Source organism: Passer domesticus, chromosome 2 (assembly GCF_036417665.1).
Source record: "Passer domesticus isolate bPasDom1 chromosome 2, bPasDom1.hap1, whole genome shotgun sequence".
In the NCBI taxonomy this organism is placed as follows: domain Eukaryota; kingdom Metazoa; phylum Chordata; class Aves; order Passeriformes; family Passeridae; genus Passer; species Passer domesticus.
In genome coordinates this window covers 26,450,408-26,473,825 of record NC_087475.1, presented here as the reverse complement: position 1 = coordinate 26,473,825, position 23,418 = coordinate 26,450,408, and the positions used below count along the sequence as shown (strand labels likewise).

At 37.5% G+C, this 23,418-nt stretch overlaps 1 protein-coding gene across 1 annotated transcript in view; it reads left to right on the top strand.

Annotated features, from left to right (window-relative positions):
- TUBGCP3 (tubulin gamma complex component 3) overlaps positions 1–23,135 on the top strand; it is a 48,480-nt gene extending 25,345 nt beyond the window's left edge. The window contains exons 8-22 of the mRNA XM_064407833.1: positions 413–538; positions 4,004–4,072; positions 7,652–7,784; positions 9,081–9,247; positions 10,631–10,741; positions 11,142–11,247; positions 14,866–15,055; positions 16,309–16,444; positions 17,225–17,293; positions 18,040–18,175; positions 19,071–19,159; positions 19,295–19,426; positions 19,810–19,950; positions 20,492–20,608; positions 22,047–23,135. Of these exons, the coding sequence (XP_064263903.1) occupies positions 413–538; positions 4,004–4,072; positions 7,652–7,784; positions 9,081–9,247; positions 10,631–10,741; positions 11,142–11,247; positions 14,866–15,055; positions 16,309–16,444; positions 17,225–17,293; positions 18,040–18,175; positions 19,071–19,159; positions 19,295–19,426; positions 19,810–19,950; positions 20,492–20,608; positions 22,047–22,205 (1,881 nt within the window). The 3' untranslated portion in view covers positions 22,206–23,135. The remainder of the gene's footprint in view (positions 1–412; positions 539–4,003; positions 4,073–7,651; positions 7,785–9,080; positions 9,248–10,630; positions 10,742–11,141; positions 11,248–14,865; positions 15,056–16,308; positions 16,445–17,224; positions 17,294–18,039; positions 18,176–19,070; positions 19,160–19,294; positions 19,427–19,809; positions 19,951–20,491; positions 20,609–22,046) is intronic.
- Positions 23,136–23,418: the final 283 nt, after the last annotated feature.

The window sequence follows — 23,418 nt, the reverse complement described above, 5'->3', positions numbered from 1 at the left end:
GTCAGGATAAGATAAGGAGTCCGATATTGCAACATAAAAATGCAGATTTCTTCCTTTTTTCTGAAGACCATTTTGTCATTTTGTTATTGCCATAATTGCCTAATGTAAAAAGAGTGTATGAATACTGTTACATTAAGATTTCCAAAAGAGAAGGTCTCAAAGTTGCCAGTGGTTTGTTGCTGCTGCCTTTTCAATGCACGTGTGTTATATATTATAAATATATAATAATTTATTATATATAAATATCATTCTAATTATGTGGTTGCTTTTCTGCAGTATCTGTACTGTAGAATGTGAAGTGAATTGTTTCTGAAACTGGCTTTTTTATCAGAAAGGGTGACCTTTGTGAAGAAACCAGTATTGTCGTGGCAGATTTGACTTAATTTCAGACTTGTTTCTGTTAATTTTATAGGTGAGCTTGTCGAAATCTCTCCGAGATACTACAAGCAGACTTGCCGAGTTGGGGTGGCTACATAACAAAATAAGAAAATATACAGACCAGAGGAGTTTGGATCGTGCATTTGGATTGGTGGGACAGGTGGGTCAGCTAGATGAAACAGTCTGACTACAGTGTTTGATCTTGTTTGGCTAAGAAACTACTGAGAAAATGCAGTGCTAGAATGATGCATAAACTTTGGAGCTTGAATCATTCATCATTTGATTTACTCCTTTTGTGGATGCTGCATTTGATATGGGTCATAGTTAGAAGGCAAAGGCATTTGCCCTTTTTGGTTATAAGGATTTGCCCCTGTAATTTGTAGCTGGAAACTCTCATAAATTCCTTTTCTTAATATCCATTTTGAGAAAATACCCCAATATTTTAAAATTATTCATGCATGTTCATAAACAAAAACATTTCCTAAATGGGATGATGTCATCCCTGAGGTAATTAATCACCAATTCAGTTATTAGTGACCTGTGCAGGAGACATTCTTGTCAGCTATTATTGATGTTCCTGTGTTAGTACTGCACTAGATTACATAAAATGCAAGTAGTCCATTATCTTCTGCCCTTTCTTTTGAATACAGCATCAAAAGAATATTAATTTTTGTTTTCATAGGTTTCATCATCATGATTTATAGTCTACAGTAACTTCACTGCTGCTGTAATACCCAAAACCACATTTACTGCTAAGACATTCCCGTTTCCTCTCACTTGCTCCCTCTGTAAAACTGGATATTATCCCTTCTGAGTCGACAGAAATGTTATCCTTGCCTCTAGCCATAACATCCTACCTAATCTGCCAAGAAATTGAAGTGCTTCTCCCTTCAATCTAATTTTTCTTAAGAGGTCAGTAGAGACACTGTAGTGCTTCCTACTTTCTAATGTTTTATTCTGTTCCATTCTGTCTCTTATTCTAAGTAACCCGTCTAGTTACATATAAATAATTATTTTTCTACTGATCCAATGCTGATTTCCATGTTTTATATGGCAGTGCTACTGTGTATGCATTTTCTTTGGACTCTCCCCATTATATCTGGGTGAAGTTTTATTCTTTATCTAGCAGCTTCCTGCTTGTGATTATTTTTACTGTCTCTGGCTTTAATCTTCAAGTTTACAGAAAGGGGAGAACTTCAATTCTTCAGTGAATTTAAATGTACAGTATCTTGGCTTCTGTATGCAGGTTTCAGATCCTGTGCAGAAGGCTGTGCAGTTAAGTTACCTGAATCTGCATAGCTCTAATGCTGCTAATTTTACTTGAGGCAAGCACTTGTGTATATTTCTAGGACATAAATGTACAAATAAAAAGCTATATTCTGCTCTTGCTGTCAGTATCTGGGCACAGAGAGTATGTCTTCATGCTCATCATTGCTTTTATAGCTGAGAATTTCAGGTGCTGCATACTGTGCATTAAGGAATTTAGCACAACAGTGCACAATGATATCAAACATCTTTCACTTAATGTCCTGAAAGGATGATTGTGTAAACCCCTGTTTAAACCAGATATAGAATAAGCTGTCTGTCACCTCTTTTATTATTATTCTGGTGACTGGTTTTACCACACAAAATATCAGGTATTGACATTAGAAGTAGAGACATAACAATATATTACACTTCATATTTTCTTACCTGCGCTGATTAATATCTAAGTGTTACTTTGTCCTCATAAAACGAATAATTGGCATTTAAGTATATTTTAGCTTGTACTTTGGCATTTTGCCCATTTAGATCCAGTTGAGTTAATGAGCATTTTAATTTTTTTCTCTTGAACAAGTGTTCTGTTTCCTTCCTCAATTCTCTTTTGCAGCAGACCAAATCAGAATTCTAGGGTAATGTCCAGTTTTTCTGTAACAGTTTGGAAAGCAAAAGTCTGTGGTTTGTGATACAGGAATTGGTACTGGATGTAAATTTTAATTTGTAAAGCTTCTCTGGAAAATTGGTGACTAGTTAGTCTAAATCCTTTAGGCTACTAAATCATTAAAGTGAGTGATTACTGTTCTTCTTTTTGAGCAGAACAGTGCCTTTGATTGTTTTCTTAGAGGCTCTGCTCTGCCCTCTATCTTGGCAACTGCCACTTTAATAGCTTCAAAAATTTCTGGGAGAAGCAAGTGAGAAGAAATGAAAAGTGGAGTTACACATAAAGGGATTTCTTTTTGCCCTTCAGTATCCTCTGGAATAAAATGAATGTCAAATGTCTTTGTAATTTACAATGTTGAGTTGAAGAAAGGAACCTCCTTTCCTTAAAAAAGATACAATTGCAAGAATAATGACTTTTTTTTTTCCTAGGCTTCTTAACTGCTTAGCAGGAAAGATGATTTATTTTCTCTTTGTGCTTCTAGAAATTATTTCTGCCTTTTACATACTCTAGTGAATAAATATTTCAAGTTCTTGGATTCTGTGAAGTTTTCCTTTTTCCAAATTCTTTTGACTGTAATTTTAAAAGCTCGTGAAGGGAATATACTGGGAAATTTCCCATTAAAAAAAATCCATCAAAATAGATATCAAATTCATTAGCTGAGAATTGGTTAGAAAGTTCTGAAGAATTTGTGTATGTGCATGAGAGTATTCTCAAAGAAACCAAACTAATAAAAACCTTGGGGCATTTTTTGGGGGGTTTTAAAGTCTTTATCAATTGTTCCTAAATTAATGAGCCATATTTTTAGATCTGTTTTGAAAAATGTATTGTAGGCATTTCTTTTAGTCTGTATGTTAGGTTAAGACTATTACAAAAGTAAAGCAGAACCTCCCCCAGTTCTAAACTGTGGAAAATATTTATCACTAAACAAGTATTATTTCAAGAATTGTTTTTAAAATTTGTCTTGATTTTTAAACAACCTAAATTCTGTGCTTAGAATTGTTTTACAAGGAAGAGTTTTTGCTTTAGTTCCAGCCTGAATTAACTTCTGCACATTTTACAGATTTCTGAAGATACACTTTGTGTTGTTCATTTCTTCCATGTCAAGTGAAGAATCATATATAACTGTGAATTGATAAAAGGTCAAATTTTCATAGTTCTTGATCTGGCAGCACTTATTTGGAGCATTTTTTGAGCATTGTGTTTTCTTATTCATGTCATATAGTCTATACTGTAAATACAATGATAATTGCCTAACTTTTGTGTTCTGTTGTTAGAGGACTTCCTGAAATTTAAACTTTGTTACTTCACTGCATACTGTATCTTACATGATTATTTTTAAAAATCTTCAACTGGGTCTTGTTATAATTTGTACATCCCTGTGCTAATGATTATTGCCATTACTGAGATGATATATCTTCTTGAAGTTACACTTTTCATAGTTTAATATTTGATAGAGTCAAGGTAGAAAGAAACAAGGTCAGTTGCTAATGTGTATAAATTCCTGGAAGAGGTACATGCAGCTCTTAGGGAAGCACTTATACTTTGGCCATTTCTCTAAGAATTGGCTTTTGTGCTGAAACTTGTAGAAAGATTCCCTTCTAGAAATTTCTGATTGTGTTAGAAGTGTGGTGATAGAATTAAATCAGAAAGATCCCTCCTGATTACTTTCTTTTCCCCCTTTTTTTTCTTCTCTTTCTGTTACAGAGTTTTTGTGCAGCCTTACATCAGGAACTTAAAGAATACTACCGACTTCTGTCTGTTTTACATTCTCAGGTAAGTTAAGTGGTACATATTCAACTTCACTGTTTTGTTCTGTGTTATCTAAATAACTCCTAAAAAGGTAATACCTACCTGCTCTGGTAGAATGTAAAGGATGTATAGCAGTTTCTGTTGACAGTGAACATAAATCTCTGTACATTTCTTGTTCCTCAAATGTATGTGCCCTTGAATATTCTTCCCTTAAGAATTCACTGGTATTTGGTATGTTACATAAGCAAAGAATACAATTTGTTTCTAAGTCTCTGTCCCTGTTTTGCATCCTTTTTGTCAGTTTCACCTTACATAATATCTGAATCATTCAAATCCCAAACATACATCCTTGAGTGGAGAAAAAAACCGTGCATATTTCCAGCAGTGCATGATTTAGCAGCTACTAATAACAGTTCCAACTTCTGTCCTGTGTGGGGCAGTTTGTACATTTTTCTTGTCACTTTGTTTTCTGATAGTAAAGACATCTGTTCTGCAGATGTTTAAATGTTTTACTATTTTTCTGTAACATATAGACCAACTTAGTGCTGATAATCTTGCAGTTTTTCCACAAATGTTTGTAGATATGTGCATCTAGATGTTGTCTCTAAAACATAAGTGAAATAAACATTCTTCTGGTTGCCTTTTTTAAAAGGTGCTTTCAAGGGGTTCATTACTTGTAATGATGAAAAATTTATTCTGAGAATTGACCCAAAGCTAAATCGTACTGCCTTTGAAATTCTAACTTTAATAAAATCATTATAGTTTGTCATAGGCTATTGCTAATGTTTTCAAAGCATCTGTTCCTTTTAGTTCACAGTTCTTGAACATTCTTGACTTTTGGAATGCTTGTTATATATATTTTCTGCTTGTTTTTCCTGTTTATTATCCAGTTTTTCCTTTTGTAATTGCTTCTTGCTCTGTCCAAAATGTGTTTTCTCTCTTGGTTTGCTGACGCTTTGATTTTTTTTTTTTTCCTGACTTCTAAAACTTCTTGACCATGAAGATGGTCAACTACTTTGAGATACAGTTTTTTCTACCTTTCCTGCCCCCACCAAACCTTTCAAAAGAAGAGATGAGTAGGGTGGGAGGGAAAGTCTGTAAGGAAAAGACAAAAGTTCTGGGGTTACTTATTTTCCAACTGCATTTGCCTTTGTGGGGTGTTGACCCTGGGCAGCAGCCAGGCACCCACCCAGCCTCTTGCTCCCCCCTGTGTCTTGAGGAACGGGGAGAAAATAGAAGGAAAACAAAAAGACAAGTCAATCAAGTTAGTGGGTTTAGAAGGGGAAGCAAAAGCTGTGCGTGCAAGCAAAGCCAAGTAGGGAATTCATTCACTTCCTTCCTTCAGCAGGCAGATGTCCAGCTGCTCCTGGCAAGCAGGGCCTCAGGACACTTAACACTTGCTTGGGAAGATGGACTCCATCACCACAAATGTTCCTGTTTCCTTTCCCTGAGCTTTTTTTCCCTGAGAAAGCTTTTTGTCCTGCATAAGCTTCATTTTTCAGTTAGTTGATATCCCAAAGAATGAAGTGAGTCTCACTGGTGTGTAGTTTTATGGTTTCTTCTTGAGGAGAGGCATGATATTTGCCTTCTCAGCATCATCAGAAACGTCCTTTAATTGCCGTGTTACAAAAATAATGGAGAGTAGCCTTGCAGTGACATTGACCAGCTCCTTTCTTCAACACTTGGTGCATCCCATCAGGTCCCATAGACTTAAGCATATCCCATTTGTTTGGTGTACCCTAGTCTGATCCTTCTGAACTCAGTCTTCCTTGTTCCAGACTTCTCTCTTTGTATCTCAACATCTGTATCCCCAGCTGCAAATCTTACTGAACTACTAAGGCAAAAAAGGCATTAAGTACCTCAGCATTTTCCATTTTTGTGTCACCCCTGATGAACCATCATTCAGTAGTTGGACACATTTTTCCCAGTCTTACTGCTGTTCTTATTGTTATTCTTCATGCTCTTTGGCAGATTCCTCTTCACTGTTAGAGTTCATGAGTGCATTGAGCATGTTAATTAAATGCATTTTCATAGGGAACAGTCAATGCAGTGTCAGCAATGCTTTGCTGCAGCAGCAGACCAGAGTTTCTGGGGAATCTAGGTCCCTCAGCACCTAACTGAAAAGGTTCTCAGAGTCATGTTATGTTTGGATTTTCAGAAACTTCTGGCAACATTCCTTTCCAAAGACGTTAAAGAAAGGAAAGAGATCCAGCAGTGGAGGAGAGAGATTATTTTGTGACTTGAAAAGTGGAAGGGCTTGAAGGTCACACTGCAGAATGGACCAATATCCTATACTACTTAGCTTCTTGAAAACATGTAGGAAATTGACTTGAAATAGAGTGTATGTGACATTTTTTGATTCAGGAGATTGTACAGGCTGCCAGCTTAGGAGTTGTAAACTGCAGTTCCAGAGAGCAGTACAGGCATAGAGCAACAAGAATCTTGTCAAAGGGTTCTATACTCTCTTTGTAACATTTTATTATGTCTTCAGAGCTTCTCCTGAGCATGTTTCTGCCCTTGAATAAGTAATCCTGAGCATACTGTCTACTATTCCATAAGTGTCTCTGGTCTTTTTCTTGCAGGTTATTTTCCCATTGTCAGCCCATTTAAAAATGCAGTTCCATGATGAAGATGTACCATGTCTTCCCTAAAGTCAAAGGGTGGCTCATGTATCTCTCTTGTCATTGCTGATTTCCAAAAACACCAGAGAAAAATCCCAGGCATGGACCCAGGAGAATTCGGAAGCAAATGAATTTAACTGGCTCTAAGGCTGAACTTAATGTGGATGACACTAGTCTTAAATTTACCCGGGATGTTGCATTTGGCTAAGAAAAGGTGCTAGATGGGAAAGCAGAGAGTGGGTTCTTTGTCATGTATCAGAAAGAGCATCTTTTCTAAGAGATTGTCTCCTTGAACTGCTCCAGGAACTTGCTTCTGTATTCTTAAGTTGTGTTCTTGTCCTGCTTATTCCATCTGTACTTGTATAAGATTTGCATTTGTACCTTGGATGCAAATACTTGGCTTTTATTTTCCATGGTGTTGGTAGTCACATTATGATAGAGTTTTCTTATTGTAGCTTTTAAACTTGGGTGTTTTTCTTTCATCGTAGTAATTCCTTAATCTCACTATAGGGCTAACAAGTTCTGGTGGCTTCTGGAGAAAGACATTGAATGGCATTTGTTACATGTGGAACTAAAAGAAGCTGCATGTGCAGTAATAAAAAGTTTACCTCCCACAGCCTGCCTGTCCTTTAGATGTTTTTCTTTACTCTTTGTTGAGGCTGTCTTTCAGGATCTATTCTCTCTTCCTTTGCTCTTCTTTCTTTTCCTGACTATTACCTTGCTGTCTTTAACTTTCTTGGTCTTTGTGCTTTGTCTACCTCATTGTGGTTATGCTTGTCTCTGTTCTTTCACCTTTGCTCAAAGTCTCTGTTTCCACTAAAGACTGACTCTCAGGTTTTGGCCCAGTGAATTGATGAGAGAATACATAACACTGGGTATTTCAAGTGTATTAGTAAAAATCTGACTTCAGAACAGATTATGAAACCTGAGTTCTGCCTCAGTTTTGTTCTTTGACATGTTTTTCTGTTCCTAACTTGATCAGTTACAACTGGAAGATGATCAGGGCGTGAATTTGGGACTTGAGAGCAGTTTAACACTTCGCCGTCTTCTGGTGTGGACGTACGACCCCAAAATAAGGTTAAAGACTCTTGCAGCACTTGTTGATCACTGTCAAGGTCTGTTTAACATTAATTTAATATTTCTGGGGATGTTATATAACTTTGAGTAGTTATGCATGCTAGAGGTGGGTATCAATAATATTACTGTTTTTTTGGACTTTTTTTTTAGAAAATTTCAAGTAGGTAGTTCAGATTCTCCCTCTTTTAGTTTAAACAAAGAATGACAAATTATAGTGCTGTGTTGATACATTCAGACTTCTTATTTTTTGAAACTAGAATGTGCTCAAAAATTTCAATTTTAGGCATGCACTTTTTATGCTATTTTCAGTTACTTAATCATTTTTCAGAGAATGGTACACCGAAAAAGCCCTACTAATATGTTACGAAATGCTTGACTGAGTTTCTTCACTATATATGAGTATTATGCAATTTCTCTATATTTGATGGCATAGTGGAGTCATTAATAACTTGTCTTCAGACTCATGTGAAACAACAAAGTTTTGCAAATCTGCAAATATCATGATTTTGTTGGCAATCCACAAGAAACTGCTGGGCAGAGCCATGTTGGAGTTTAGCAGAACTGTGCCTGGTAGCTGACTAAGCTGACCAGTAATTGATACTTCTCCCTGAAGGCACTTCAGATTTCTGAGACTGTAGCCCTTTGGAAAGAGCATCTTAGCCAAAAAAAAAGCCTACAATGCTTGCTTTACCTTAATTATTAGAATCGGTAGCATTTTTTTTTCTTAAATGGGCTTTACTTTTAAGACATTCATGAAAATTTTGAGTTGCATGGCCTCTGCCACAAGGAAGTGGTAAGCTGTGGAGCATAGCAGCAAAATCAAATATTCAATTTATTTCTTAACTTTTGTTTTTGACATCCTCTTACTTTACAATTGCAGGAAGACAGGAGATATTCCCTAATGGGGCTATGAGGGCAACTGTAACCAAGAAACATGAAAACTGTGTTTGTGTCCATGTATGCATGCAGAATATCTGAGAGTGTCAAGTACAGGAGAGAAGGAAAACATTCTAAGGCTCCTTTAATGCTTCTCTGGAAGCATGGCATCAACTTGTGTGTGTGATCTGATGCCTTAAATTTTGCATTCCTCTAAGCTGCCATAAAGTAGACAGAGAACTCTGCTTAATGCTTTAGTGATATTAATAATTCATGCCTTAAAACCTAGGAATTCCCTGTTAGCAATTAAAAAAATCTACTTTTGCTACATTTTAGAATTGCTGTTTAGCAAGCTCAGTGTGACACAGGAGTAGCTAAAATCAGTGGCTGCTAAATTTAAATGGGGTGCATAAGGTTTTTCTTCAAATGTTTCTGTTCCTCTTCTTGTCTTCTTACAGGGAGAAAAGGTGGTGAACTAGCCTCAGCAGTTCATGCCTATACTAAAACAGGAGATCCCTACATGAGATCTCTGGTTCAGCACATTCTTGGCCTAGTATCCCATCCTGTACTGAACTTCCTCTATCGCTGGATTTATGATGGAGAGCTGGAGGATACATACCATGAGGTAATGTATATGCTGCAGTAACTACTTCACCTCTTTGCATTGTGGTGTGATAATCTGTGGGAAGATTAGAGGAGAGTTTGAAAAGTAGAGTGTGATGAAAATGTATAACATAAGTAACCAATACATCCAATAACAACCTGAAATACCACTCTCTTCATGAATTCTTTATGGATTTGTTATCTGCAGGTTGCAATGTGTTGACTTCAACTAATCATATGCTGGGTCTGGTTAGTAGAGTCAGAATGGCATACTGACAGTAGGTCCTTGTTTCTGAAGACAAAATAATTCCTCTATGTCTTTTCTTGCTTTCTGTAACAACAGTAATGTATGCAGAGTTCTTTGTAACTGTTCAGAATGCAAGCCTTGTATTTGGAATGAAGCTCAGACTGTTTTTCTCTGAGTGCATACTCTTATCCTCGATAAATAAGTTCAGTTTCTCAAACTGGGTAGAAGAGGTTTATAGTTCCAGAACTGAAACTCTGCAAAGTTATTTGTTGTGACTTCTGTAACATCAAGTTCCAGTAATTGTCCTTTTTCTTCTTGGAAATATTTTTTATGCTTTTCTAAATTCTCTCAACACTTTCCTATCTGAAATCAGTACAGTCTGATTATTAGCTTTTTTCTTTTTTTTTCTTTTTTTTTGTTACAAGAAGCCAAAGAATCATTTTTTTTAATTAGTTGAGCACTTCTGAGACAAATCTGAGTAATTTTACTTGAAAGTCAAATATGCTGTCTGTTTTCTTGGAATGTTCTTGTTTTGGTCAAAATTTAAGTGATTGACAGGGACAGCTGGTGTTTAAGGTCAGAACTGTGTAAAATGTATATGAATCTGTTTTTAGAAGTATAAATTAGAGTCTTTTTTTCCCCCCAGATACTCCCCAGATATGAGGTTTTGTCTTTTTGTATTTTATGTAGTTTGTTAACTCTAACCTCTGCATGTGCACTGGAAGAGTGTTCTTAATATTGAAAATTATTGTTGGATGTGTTGTACTGAAAACTGTAATTTTCATATAATAGACAATTTTGAACAAAGACAATTGACCATTCTTGGGGAAAATGGTATTTGGAGGTAGTGAAAAAAGTTCGTGTCCAGAAAATAGGTATATTGTTTGACAAGACGAGGACATAATCCATCCAAACTTCACTTCAACAAAACTAATAAAGTAGTTGTAGTTTTTTACAAATGAGGGGATTTTCTTGTCTGGAGTTGAGATACTGTAACATTTGATCACCATTCAATTGCAAAATTTTTGGGGGCTTTTGCTTTTCTTGTGGGTTTTTTTTCCCCCTCTGCATCTGTTACAATAGGAGGAATAAATAGGTGAAACTATAGGTTAGAGTTTACATTAATCTTTTGCTTTAAATATTTATTTCAATCTTCAGTTTTTTGTAGCTTCAGATCCTACAGTTAAAACTGATCGGTTGTGGCATGACAAATACACTTTGAGGAAGTCAATGATCCCATCTTTTATTACAATGGAGCAATCAAAAAAGGTATGAATCTGAAAGTCCATCTTCTGATGATTTGTTTGCCCTGTGCTGCTTCTTAGATATCTGTTGAGAAAATAGAGGCCAAATTTAACAAAAAGTAATCTTCTCAAGAATTTTCAAATTGTTTGCCGAGGAAGGCTGTAGGACTGTTTTTCCTTTCCATTCTTTAACTGTTAAACTTGGAGGAGATCTCAAGTAGAGGGAAAAGAAGTTTTAAAATGTGTTTAAAACATGTTCATATTAGCATTGCTGTTCTGGATTGCTGTGGTTGGGATTGTGCAACTAAGAGCGCTGAAAGATGACAAAATATCTTGTTGTCCTGGTGGTTGTGGATGGCTTCTTTGTTTGGTTGTTTTTGGGTTTTTTTACACAAAGATTTTTTTTTTAATCCTGTTTTGTTCAGGTCCTTTTAATAGGAAAATCCATAAACTTCTTGCATCAAGTTTGTCATGACCAAACTCCATCCACAAAGATGATTGCTGTTGCAAAATCTGCAGAGTCTTCAAAAGGTGGTACAGTATTAATATTATTCAGTATCTCCCCTTTGAACTGACCCCCCCCATACTATGTGTGGTTTAGATTGTAAGCTGGGTGGTGGGGTGGAAAGGAGTACAAAAATCTATCTGCCCTAAAATATAGATTATTTAATGTATACTTGATTTTTACAAAAGATGTATGTTGATGCATGTGTATAATTTTCTTAATTTGATAGGTTTGCTGGATGTTTGTTAATGTACTGAATTTGTGAATGAAACCATTCAAAAAACAGTTTGCCTTTAGCTCTCTTAGCTGGGGTGGGAGCAGGGATATTCTTGAGTGCTGCAATAAGAATTTAGTATATTTGACTTCTCATCAAATATACTCCATCATACAATTCCATAATACTGAATTAATTTTGTGGTCGAAAAATAAAAATACTCAGTTAGCTGTAAATAATGGAATAAGCAGTAAGAACAGAAGTTTTTCTATCCTTTCTGTAAATGCACTATATCAATATGTCAAAAATAAGTGTGTGGAAGGTGAGTAAAATTCTTTTTGAAGATTACTTAAAAATGGGATTGCCAGCTGATGAACATGGAACCAAAACTTAACTGTTAAATTCCTTCAGATAATTTTGTTTTATTTAGAATAGATCTCAGTTTTAATGACTGAGAACTTCTATACTGTTTGTGGTTATTTTTTGGGAGGCATTTTTGTTGCAATGAAGTCAACATTATTATGATGGAAGGTAGCAAATATTAAACACCTAAACCAAGGAGACTTTATGTCTAAATTCTAAGCAAAGAATGTGTAGGATGCTGCTACATCTTGGAGAAAGAACAGATTGCTGCCTTCTGGTGGAAGTGGTATTTTGCTACTGTAACTTCTTTTGATAACTTGTTTAATATACCAAAGGTAGTCTAACTGTTGAAATATAGCTCACTGGGATGAGTTTTCTGATGCTAATCTAAATATTTTTCTGTCAAATTCTTGTTTTCAAAGAACGTACTTCTTAACATTTTATAATATAATATTACTTATATATAACTTTAAAGCTTGTGTTTGTGGGGTTGTTAGGTTTAGATTTCTTGGGTTTTTTTATAAAAATAGACCAAATAACCTTGGATTAGTTTTAATATTAACTCTTCACAAGTGTGGACTTCTGGCATGAGTACCTTCATGAAAAATGTTCTAGTGATAAAATCCCATTCATATCTGGAAGAATATGTCTTCTAATAATGTGATTTTTGTACCATGTTCAGTGCTTGCTTAGTCAAAGATGAGCCTAAAGTGCAGAAAGGGGTCAGGGTTAAGTGAATAAGGGCTGTAAATGCATTTGAACAATCATCTTGCCAGCTACTCCTGGAAAAAAAGGAAAAAACCATTCTTTGGCTGCACTACTTTCACCACTTTATACAGCATTTATGGCCATGCTTTTCCAATATTTCTTTAAATTTGCACTTGTTTCTCCCTGTCCTTGATTGAATGGAAGATCTGCACAAATACAGGTTTCCTATTATGTGGGGGATGAGGGCTTCAAAGAACACCTACATTATCCTAAGTGCTGAGAATAACTGTTTGAGACAGACGTGTAGTTTCAGAAATATATTACTCCATCTGCAGTGTACTGAAGGCGTGCTGAGCTTATGGTTGGCAGCCTAATACCTCATGGTATTGCATTGCTTTAATTCTGCATGAAACTGCATTTGTGTTTAGGGCATTTTACCCATTTAATCCTGAAAGAACATTCTATGTCAGGGATGTTGGAAATGCTTCCTTTTGTGCTTGTTTGTGCCATCTGACAGTATCCTGAAAGTTCCCTTTAGGTGATTACTTATTATTAAGATCATGGAAAGCTAAGATGCCAGCATGAGTTCTGGATGCTTTTTCTCCTTTTAAATCTGAACATTTCATGGGTTTGGCAGCTCTGACATGTAGCTGTCTGTAGTTTTGGGACTTCTGGACCAGGAATGACACTATATTCAGTAGCAGCTCATGGACCTGCCTGTCAGTGCTTTTAGTCTGACCCTTTCTTTATCCGCTGCTGGCTCCTCAGTGTTCTGAGATCATTTTGCACAGTTTTCAAAACTTGTGCCTAAGCCTTGTGTTTGATGTAAACAACCTTTTTAGCAGTTTTGCATGTCAGACAGGAATGCTGTGTTTTGCCTGTGCTGGGGGCTGTGTGTGTATGCAGAGGTGGTGCATTACAGCTACAGATGTAAACTTGACTTTCCAGTTTCAGGTGAAGGGCTGTGGCCAGGTCACTTCCTTCAAGGCCAGAGGATCAGTAAGGAGAGGGGAAATACAGCTTTTTCTGCTTGAGATAGTAAGAAGTTGAGACTGCTCTCTGTATCTCAGAGCTACTGTTTAGACACACACACCACCCCCCCCCGTGTGAGTGGAGACAGGATCAGCATGCCTGACATGTTGGGCTGGCTACAGACAAGCCAGAGAGTTGCCTGCTGGCTTTGCTTGTGCCTTGAGCCAGTGCTAGGCCCAGCCTCTGTGTGCAGGGGCTGAAGAGATCAGCTGGTAACTCTTTCTGGCTTGTTCCCTCACTGTTTTGCCTGTAAGGCTCGCAACGTCTTGAGGAAAGACACTTGCACTTACTGCAGGTTGTATTAATTCTCACATCCCTAAGGTTGATGTGTGTTACTTGACTAAGTGGTATGTCTCTAGTCTAGGGATTTTAAACACAGTAATGTATTATAAAAGTGTCATCTCTTCAACATCTCGTGAACTTTGTGTCTTATGGAGAGTTTCATAGTTTACTGAATGATACTTTGGAAACTTCCAGGAATGTCAGTGAACCAGCCTTTTAGACTTCCCTTCTTAAAGAGTGTCTTTTTTATTAGAGCCACTGCTTATTTCTTCTGTTCATAAGCATTTTATTAATTGAGTAGTTAAAGTGGGAGTATATCTTTTAATGCTGAAGAAGGTCTGAATCTTATGATAGTTGGCAATCCAATATTTGGAGTATTGCTCCATATTGCCAAATGAGGCCACAGTTTTTGCTATCTCATAACAGTTTTACTGGAGTCCCTTTCTTGATGAGCTTGTAGTTGTAGAAAACAGTGAAATAAGCTTTCTACTGCTTCCTGCTTTCTGTCCCCAAACTGCCATGCATGAAGGATGGAGAGAAAATGTCAGGTTGCTGGCTGTCCCCCACGTAACTCCAGCATATTCCCTTTTCTCTCATTCTCTTATGTATGGAAGCTCTCTTCTGTTGAGTGTTTTAACAGTCTGATTCTTTTATTTATTTCCCCCTGCACCCTTAGAAATGCCTTCTGATTTAGATTCCGCCCATCAAAGGTTTTTCCTAATTCTGGAAGTTTTAGAATTTCTGAAATTTTAGAATTCGATAAATTATTTGATTTGTAAACTTCAGTATTTCAGCAAGATTGAAAATTCCCAACTTTTTATATACATAACATGAGCTTCTACTGGCAGGTAAAATCTGGACACAGATTAAAAGTAATATTGTTGAAGTGTACGCTGCTTTAGACTTGCTTTTGCTTTGGCTATGGCAAATGTATAACACAGTGGATCAGAAATGACAGTTTCTGTTTGTGTGTTGCAACTCCCAAGCTTGTTTGCCTCAGTTTTTGAAAACTACTAATTTAATTTTAATTTTTATTTTCTTTTAGCTGCTGATTTGTTCACAGATCTGGAAAACGCATTTCAAGAGAAAATTGATGCAGCTTATTTTGAAACCAGCAAATACCTGCTGGATGTTCTCAATAAGAAGTACAATTTGCTGGAGCACATGCAGGCCATGAGGCGCTACTTGTTACTTGGTCAAGGAGACTTTATCAGGCATTTAATGGACTTGCTCAAGTAAGAAAACAGGAAGGATAATTATGTTGAATTTCTGATGATTCTGTGCATGATCAGCACAGAAACTGTTTTGCTTTTTGAAGAGGACTCTCTAAGTACCTTGTTCAATGAAATCTTTGAGTAATAACTTTTAAATTCTATTTTGGGTTTAATTTCTTTCACCCTGAATATTAAAACTTTTTCTTCCTTTCTGATAAGTGGTACATACAGTACCATTTGATAAGTCTTGAAAAGTTGTACTAATAAAGATATCTTTATATTGGCCCTGTGACAACCTCGAGGATGTTGGCACTTCTCTTGGTCCTGTCAGCAAGTTTAAGCAGAAACATTCTGCTCTTGATGCTACTGATTAGCTTGGCTGGAATTATTAGGCCTCTATATTTTGGAGGTGTCTGGTCTAAAACATTGTGTCAAAACCCTTCAATGCAATTTTAAAAATCTTTTTGGTTCCTCACCGGCTTCTGTTTCAAGCACTCAGGTGCACCCACAGCTATTGAATCCAGTTCTTAAAGAGTATTTGCAAGTTCACTTTTACATGCTGGTGCTACAGATGAAACTTCTTTAATCAGAAGCATTGGCTTGCAAAGCTTTTCTGTGATCTAGAGTGCAGACTTTTTAATAAAGCTTTCATTAACTTGTTTGTAAATCAAAATCAACAGTACATGGCCACACTTTTTAATGTGAACCTGAGTGAGATTGATTTGTGGAGTCAGTATTACATTTGAGGCAGAAGGAGTGAGAAATTTTCCATTCTTCTCCTTTCTGAGGGACAGAGAGGTATTACAAGAGTTGCATGTTGCAACTCTTTGAAAAGTTGAAGTTATGTGGATTGGGTGGGTTTCTGTGTTCCTGCCAGCACTTCTGAGATTGCTATCAGTAAGTTTCTCAAAACTGAAATGAAATTGTTGGCTTGATATGCTAATGTTGTAATCTGCCTCATTTAAGATCTGAATGCAACTCACATTACAGACTAGCTAAACTAGCAATCCTGGTAACTTCAAATTACTGGCATTAAATGAGGTTTAAGTTGCTCCTCATACTAATATTCACGAGAATAGCTGCATATGAATAGACATATTCTGCTCATACTCTGTGCAAATATTTTGTTCACTGATTTTCTTCATCATTAAGTCTGAAAGAGTAATAGTTTTGAAAGTCGGTTAGAAAAGGGTTTTGCTGTGTGCTGCAGTTACTACTGAATTGCTGCTGCAGAGTATTTCAGTAATGTGCTATCATTGTTCCATAACCACCAGGCCAGAGCTTGCACGACCAGCTACAACCTTGTATCAGCATAATCTAACTGGAATCCTGGAAACGGCGGTGAGGGCCACGAATGCCCAGTTCGACAATCCTGAGATTCTCAAGCGATTGGATGTTCGGCTTCTGGAGGTCTGTTGCATCATGGTGACTCTGATCTGAAACATGTGTATAGATGCAGACATCTGTGTGAAAATTTTCCTATGTGAATACATTTCCCCCCCTTCCTTCGCACTGAAGTGTACTTTGAGTAATATAAAGGGCATTTAAGTTGTTGTCTTTTTGCTTTCTCTGTCTATTGTCTATTTGTAGTTCAAGATCTGGGTTTACAGCCATTGGCAATACAAGGCTGAGTATTTGGGGCTTAACAGAAATCGGTGCTGGTGGTGCTGATTTGAGGTTCTCCAAACAGCTCTTAATGCTGTTGCTCTTACAAGAATTGGGGCAGGAAAGGGCAGGTTGCCTCCTTCTTGCCCCTAGTTAAAAAAAGAGAAAGCAGTGAAATGACATTTCATGGAAGAGGCCTCTGTTAAGAAACTAGAGTTAATTTGAAAGCTTCAGTCCCTGAGGTTAGAGTTCAGTGAGCTGTAGCATCTGAAATAAATCTGTTTCAGATGTCAGATGCCAAGGAAATTTGTCCTTACTAGTATTTCCCTTACTAGGTTCAGTGGAGAAACACTGACATTGCAAACATCAGTATTTGTGCGAGTTCAGTCTCACCCTTGTATCAAACGGTTTGATCCATTTTTGCCTAATCTGCTACTTTCAACAGGAAATGCCTGTATCTCTTGTTGATGTGGATGCTTGTTTGCTCATAGGCCCTTCAGAATGAAAAAGAAAGCAAGTAATGCTCATCTTTAGCTTTAGTATGCTCTGATTATACACTGACAGTACCATATCTTTTTAATGCAGGTATCTCCTGGGGACACTGGATGGGATGTCTTCAGCTTAGACTATCATGTGGATGGGCCAATAGCAACGGTAATGTCATACACTGATGGCTCTGAATGTGTTTTGGGTGCTGAATTAAATTGCTAAGTTTTTTTAATTGAAGTAACCTTTTTGTTCTGGAGTGTGAAATCAGATTTTTTTTTTTTCTCATCTAGGATGTGCCCACTGTATCAACAATTAAGCAAAAATCTCAATTCTTACCAGTTAGTGTGAGTGCTGAAAAGCTACATTGAAAATGGTTATTACTGAAAATCTGTAATTCATTTGTTCCAGCACAGTTTTTAGCAAGTAGTTAATAAATTGGGTGCTCCTATTCTTTGATAATTACTAGTCTGTAGATACTAATTTGGGAAAATTTGAAAGGAACTGAAGAATGTATTTTTGGAGAACTTATTTGTGCTGTCTAAATGGCATTTGATAGGTAGCTGCATTGTTTATCTGAAAGTATTTAGCCTTTATAAAGAACTTGTAAAGAACTTTTTTTTAAACAGGACAAACTGAGAGTCTGACCAGCAGAAGGAATTTTCATATGCAGTTTTAAAATAGGCTTGGGCTTTGTTTCGTTCACCCCTTCTTTCACTTCCAGCAGTGCTCTGTTCAGGCCTCAAGGGAGGATCTTTCCAAAAGCTCTGGGATTTCCTGGAAACTTTTTTTCCCCTCAATATTTACCAATAAACTGCATAGATCAGATAAGATGAACTGTGAGGGGGCTTTTTTATACTTCAGGACATATGGTATGTCTATTAATTTGTACTGGTATTTTCTTTGTTTTGTAGGTATTTACACGTGAGTGCATGAGCCACTATCTAAGAGTATTTAATTTCCTTTGGAGAGCGAAGAGAATGGAGTACATTCTTACTGATATATGGAAAGGGCACATGTGCAATGCAAAGCTTCTGAAAAGCATGCCAGGTGAGAGGTGTCCAGATGGATGACATACTTCTAAAATAGATACAGATGACTGCATCTTATTTTAAATTGTGTGTTAAGAGGGAAAAGAGTGATGAATCATGTTCAGATTAATTTTGCATTTTGGTGCTCCTCTTGACTGGCTGTTTAATGGTAGATGATGTTAAGGATGATCAAGATAAAATAACAGCATCATTTTAAATAGATGTTTCCTATCTGTTGTTTTACTTAATCCTTGATCCCTGTCTTGAAAAGTTCCACTAATCTATCTTTGTGCTGACCTGGTTGTGAGACTGTAACTCTTCCATCCCTTTGTATTCATCTTCCTTGATGCCTTCTTATTTGTACCCCATGTCTCCCTCTTTCTTATGCTGTCTTTTAACTATTAAGTCTCATACATGCACAGTTCTGAATTTATTAGTTTTACCTTCACTTATTCCTTCTGCTTTTGTTTAGCTAAGAACAGAAGAGGCTAAGAAGAGAAAGGTGTTTGAGAAGAAATAGGAAAGCTCTGAAATATAGTGCCTCTGGTCTATGTTTCATGGACCAGGACTTTTTGATTTTATTTTTTAGCTAGATAATATAGCTGTATTTGTGAGCATCTGTACTGGCTTACTCTTGAATTTATTTTCAGCTATCTACATGTCTTTCAGTAAAAAATAACTATTGAACGTTACACTTCTTTATGGCATAGTAATACTTACAAATTTATTATTTCATAATTAAGAACTTGTGGTGGGTGGGAGAGAAGACCTGGCCTCAGAAGGTCACTGCTGCTACTAAGATTAGTGGCTGTGTTACCAAGTATTCAATATGGTGAAAAAATGTATCAAGCTGATTTGTTGGCTGTGCTTGTCCATGCAGCCTTTAACATGCTGTCTCTTTGAATTTTTTACAGAGCTTTCTGGCGTGCTGCATCAGTGTCATGTTTTGGCATCAGAAATGGTCCATTTCATTCATCAAATGCAGTATTACATTACATTTGAGGTATACTCTACCCACCCAATTAGTTACTTAGAAAATTAAGCACTTGCAATATTCTGTATGAGTTGCGTGTCTTAAATTTTAAAGAACTTGTCATCTAGCAAATTGAAACAGCCCAATCCTGTATCATTGCTCCAGGTGCTAGAATGTTCATGGGATGAACTCTGGAACAAGGTCCAGCAAGCACAGGACTTGGATCACATCATTGCAGCTCATGAAGTTTTTCTGGATACAATCATAGCTCGGTGCTTACTGGATAGTGATTCCAGGGTAAGTCGTCTCCTTTGCATGTAATTGTAACTTTATGATCTTGGCATATATGTAAGGAATGACCTTCTTTAACATTGTAAGGGAAGAGTAATTTTTATTCCTCTGATATAAGATTTTGTAATGGTAGGTTCAGTACCTACTGCCCAGACATACTGACACATGTTGATAATAAAACTTGCTGTAGTGTGGGCCAGTTTTTTTTCATCTGATAAGCTGTGTAATTGTAGCACAGCTGACTTAGGGCTTTGCAGAACAGTCTCTCTAGCTGTGTAAAAAATTTTTTTTCTTTTACTTTTTTCTTTGCTCCTTTTCTGGAGAAGGATAGTAAGACTAAAACTCTTTTGCTGTACAGCTGTTTAATTATTTTGTAACCTGTCTCACAGGTACTTCTCAATCAGCTTCGAGCAGTTTTTGACCAGATCATTGAGCTCCAGAATGCCCAAGATGCAATGTACAGAGCTGCTCTGGAGGAGCTGCAGCTGAGGTTGCAATTTGAAGAGAGGAAAAAACAGCGTGAACTTGAGGTACAAGAAGGATATTTCTAGAATGTGAAAATTAATTGAGGCTTTTGATATATGGAGGATTTTAGATACCATGTAGAGGTACAGTAAAAATGAAAAATGTAGTTGGGCAGATGTAAAGGTCGTCAGAAGTTGCTGGTGACTTCAAGCAAAACAGCTGAGTGGTGTTTTTGATTTCTGTCTTGCCCAAAATCTGAGTTGATTTATCTAGTGGACTTTGGAGGATGAGAAATTTAGGGCTCTTTTAGATGAAGTAAATGGACCCCTTTTGTAAAACGTGCTGTAGCTCCATGTCTGTCTCCTTGCTGCAAGACTGACATGCACTGTTGGTGAGACTTGCCTTGCTAATAAGCCTCTTATTTCTTTTATGTGCTGTACAACCACCAAGGGGGGTCTGATAGTTTCCATTTTGGAGGCTCTGTGTTTGTCTTTCTATGGCAATGGTTGGTTTTTATAAACCTGATGTAGCTGGGTAGAAGGTGGCCCAGGTAGCAACTTGAATCATGTGATGCTTCACCTCTTAACTTGTTTGGTTTCTGTGTAGGGCAAGTGGGGTGTAACTGCATCAGAAGAGGAAGAAGAGAACAAGAGGATGAAAGAATTTCAAGACTCAATACCTAAAATGTGCTCACAGCTGCGAATACTCACTCACTTTTACCAGGTGCCTCTTAAATTATATCTTTCAAAAATATGCTGTGCTTTGTGTAGAAATGAATTTCAAATATTGAGTAGATGTAACTCCTGTATTCATGTGTGTGCAGTTTGTGGAGCTAGGTCTTTGGTCTTTGTTTTTTCCTTATGTGCTTATAAGCCTGTGTTTACTGTTGCTTAGTAGTCAAAGGTTTTCATTTATATTCCCCAGATAAAGGAGAGGAGTAATTTCATGGAAGTTGTTTTCTTCCTCCAGTAGAGAAAGTAATATCTATCTTTTGGCATAGTCTGAGGGGGAAAGAGATATAATTCCTTCTGCATTCCATTTTTTTACTCATAGTTTTTGCAAGTCATTGCTATTAAAGACTGCAGAAAGTTTCTGATTAAGGGCCTGACACTTAATTTTAAGGTCACTGGGGAGGTGGGGGGTAGTGGATAAGATGTTTGGGGGAGCACGTTCAGGCTATCTTCTGTAAGTAATTTATTCTGGCTTTGTCTTTATTTGTTATATCTGATGCTAAAGCTACCATTCCCCAGCAAAATGAGCCTCGGTCTTTAAGTGTAGGTTGTAAATAATTTGTGGTTTATATGCTCTACAAGTTGGCAATCTAGGTTTTGCCTGCTTGGGCTGTATTCATTCTGAGCCCAGTTATGGATTTTCCAAACAGGATTTCCATGGCCAGCTTTGGTCACTTTGGAAGTAATGCAGTGCTCTAGTTATGGGCATGTTCATGTTACTGTTTGTTGGAGATTAGGAATGAGCTCTTCAAATGAGTCTTCCCATCCTCCTGTGTCCTGTGGTGTCCTGTGGTATGGTTAGAGCCGAATGGGAAGATGGGATACAGAAGTGTACCTCCCTTCTGCCAAGTGCAATTCGCCCCTCAAATTGCTCCAGATGCTCAGTCTGGTTGGGTCTGCAGCACCAACTGCCCTCCTGGGCACATGCTTTGCTATTCCGGGATGCCCCGTGCTGCTGTACAAGCCACATCAAATGGTATGTTTGAAGCTGGCAGTGCCTAATGCTGGCCTGGAAGGCATTGTGCCTGCAGCAGGGACTCAAGGTGAGGTGTCCTGCTGGCACAGGTTGGATCCTGAATGCTGTCCTGGGGCAGTGGCACACAGAGGCAGCTGCTCTGCAGCCTGGGAGCCTTCAGACAGATGGAGTGTGGCAGCAGGGCACAGGGAGTGGGGAGCACACTTCAAAAGGCCAAGCTGTTTGCACTGCAGATTCTGGCATGCATAGCAGATATTTAAAAAATAAAAATTAAGATCTGGGGTTTTGCAGAAAGAATGAATCCACCATAACTGTTGGATACAAACCCTTGTGCTTGCTTTTTCCCAGATTCTGTCTTCCTGTTTATCAGATCTGTGCACCACGTGATATTCCTGTTCAAAACACACCAGGGATGCTTCCTTAACTGTCCCTTGGGTTTTTCTTTCCTCTTCAGGGAATCGTCCAGCAGTTCTTGGTCCTGCTGACAACCAGTTCAGACGAGAGCCTTCGGTTCCTGAGCTTCAGGCTGGACTTCAACGAGCACTACAAGGCCAGAGAGCCGCGGCTGCGGGTGTCGCTGGGCGTGCGGGGCAGACGGAGCTCTCACATGTGACACAGCAGCCAGGGCCACCAGGGTGGCACAGTGCAGCCAGACTGTGGGATCGGTGTCTCCATTGCTGCAGGCAACCTGTTCTCAGCCAGGGCTTGTGTGACACTGGATAGCAGAAAGCAAAAAAGCAGGGTTTTTTACACTGATGTTTCTAGAATTACCAGACTGTATGGGCTGATTGAACCTCATCCAATCAACTTGTAAAACCATCCTTTTAAATAAACGCCAATTTTATTTGAAGCTTTCTGAGCTTTTTCCACTGTAACTTATATCTGTGTCAAAGAAATCACATGTTCTTTTGTTTATAGAAAACACCATTTCCTTTTTTAATAAGAAAATAAGAAGGTTATTTTTTCTATATGTACTTGTTCTATTTGAAGAGAGGTTTTGTTAAAGCAAACAGATCAGGACCCAGACCTATTGTCCTTGTTAAGAAGCTATACAGCATTTCGTTATGCTGATTTTCAGTGTTGTGATGTGTTTGACTGTGTGAGAAACTTTGTATCAGGAGACATATAAAGTTATATTTAATTTTTTGTTGTTTTCAAAGTTAAAAACCTGGAATAAAAATTTAGTGGGGAAATTCTATGGTTACTGTATAGGAGCAAACTATAAAAGCAGAGTCAGGAGTGTATCTGTTGCACATAAGATCTAAAAATGGGGTTAAAGCCTCAGTACTGAAGGAAAGTGTTGGTTCATCTTGACTACTTAATGTTCAGAATCAGATATGTAGAAACAAACTGACTTGGCTAATGTTGACTTCATTCTCTTCACTTTCCTATTTTTTTTTCATTGTAAATATTTATATATTGCTGTCCAGATGTTGGGGAGAGAGGGATTCTTCTTTTGCAAAGTTGTCATTATATCAGGTCATTTATTATGTTCCACAAGTGCGAGCTTAGAAAAATAAAAACACAATTATCTTTCACAGAAGTGTGTTGCTTTTTGTAATTGAAAGTTTATGATTTTTTCACAGGTTAAGGAAGGAGAAGCTTCCAGTTAGAAGCATATTAATTTACAGAACTCTTCCCATAGCAGGATTTTGGTACTAGTCTTATCTGCACTGAGAGTTGTGTGCAGTTCATTAATTAACAATTACCCTCAGCTCAGCCAGGTCTGTGGCCTTTTTTGCCTCTTGCCCTTACTCTGCTGGAACCCTTGGGAGTCAGAGGCACCTGCCCGGCCATGCAGGAAAGGCTGCTGTGACTCATCATGG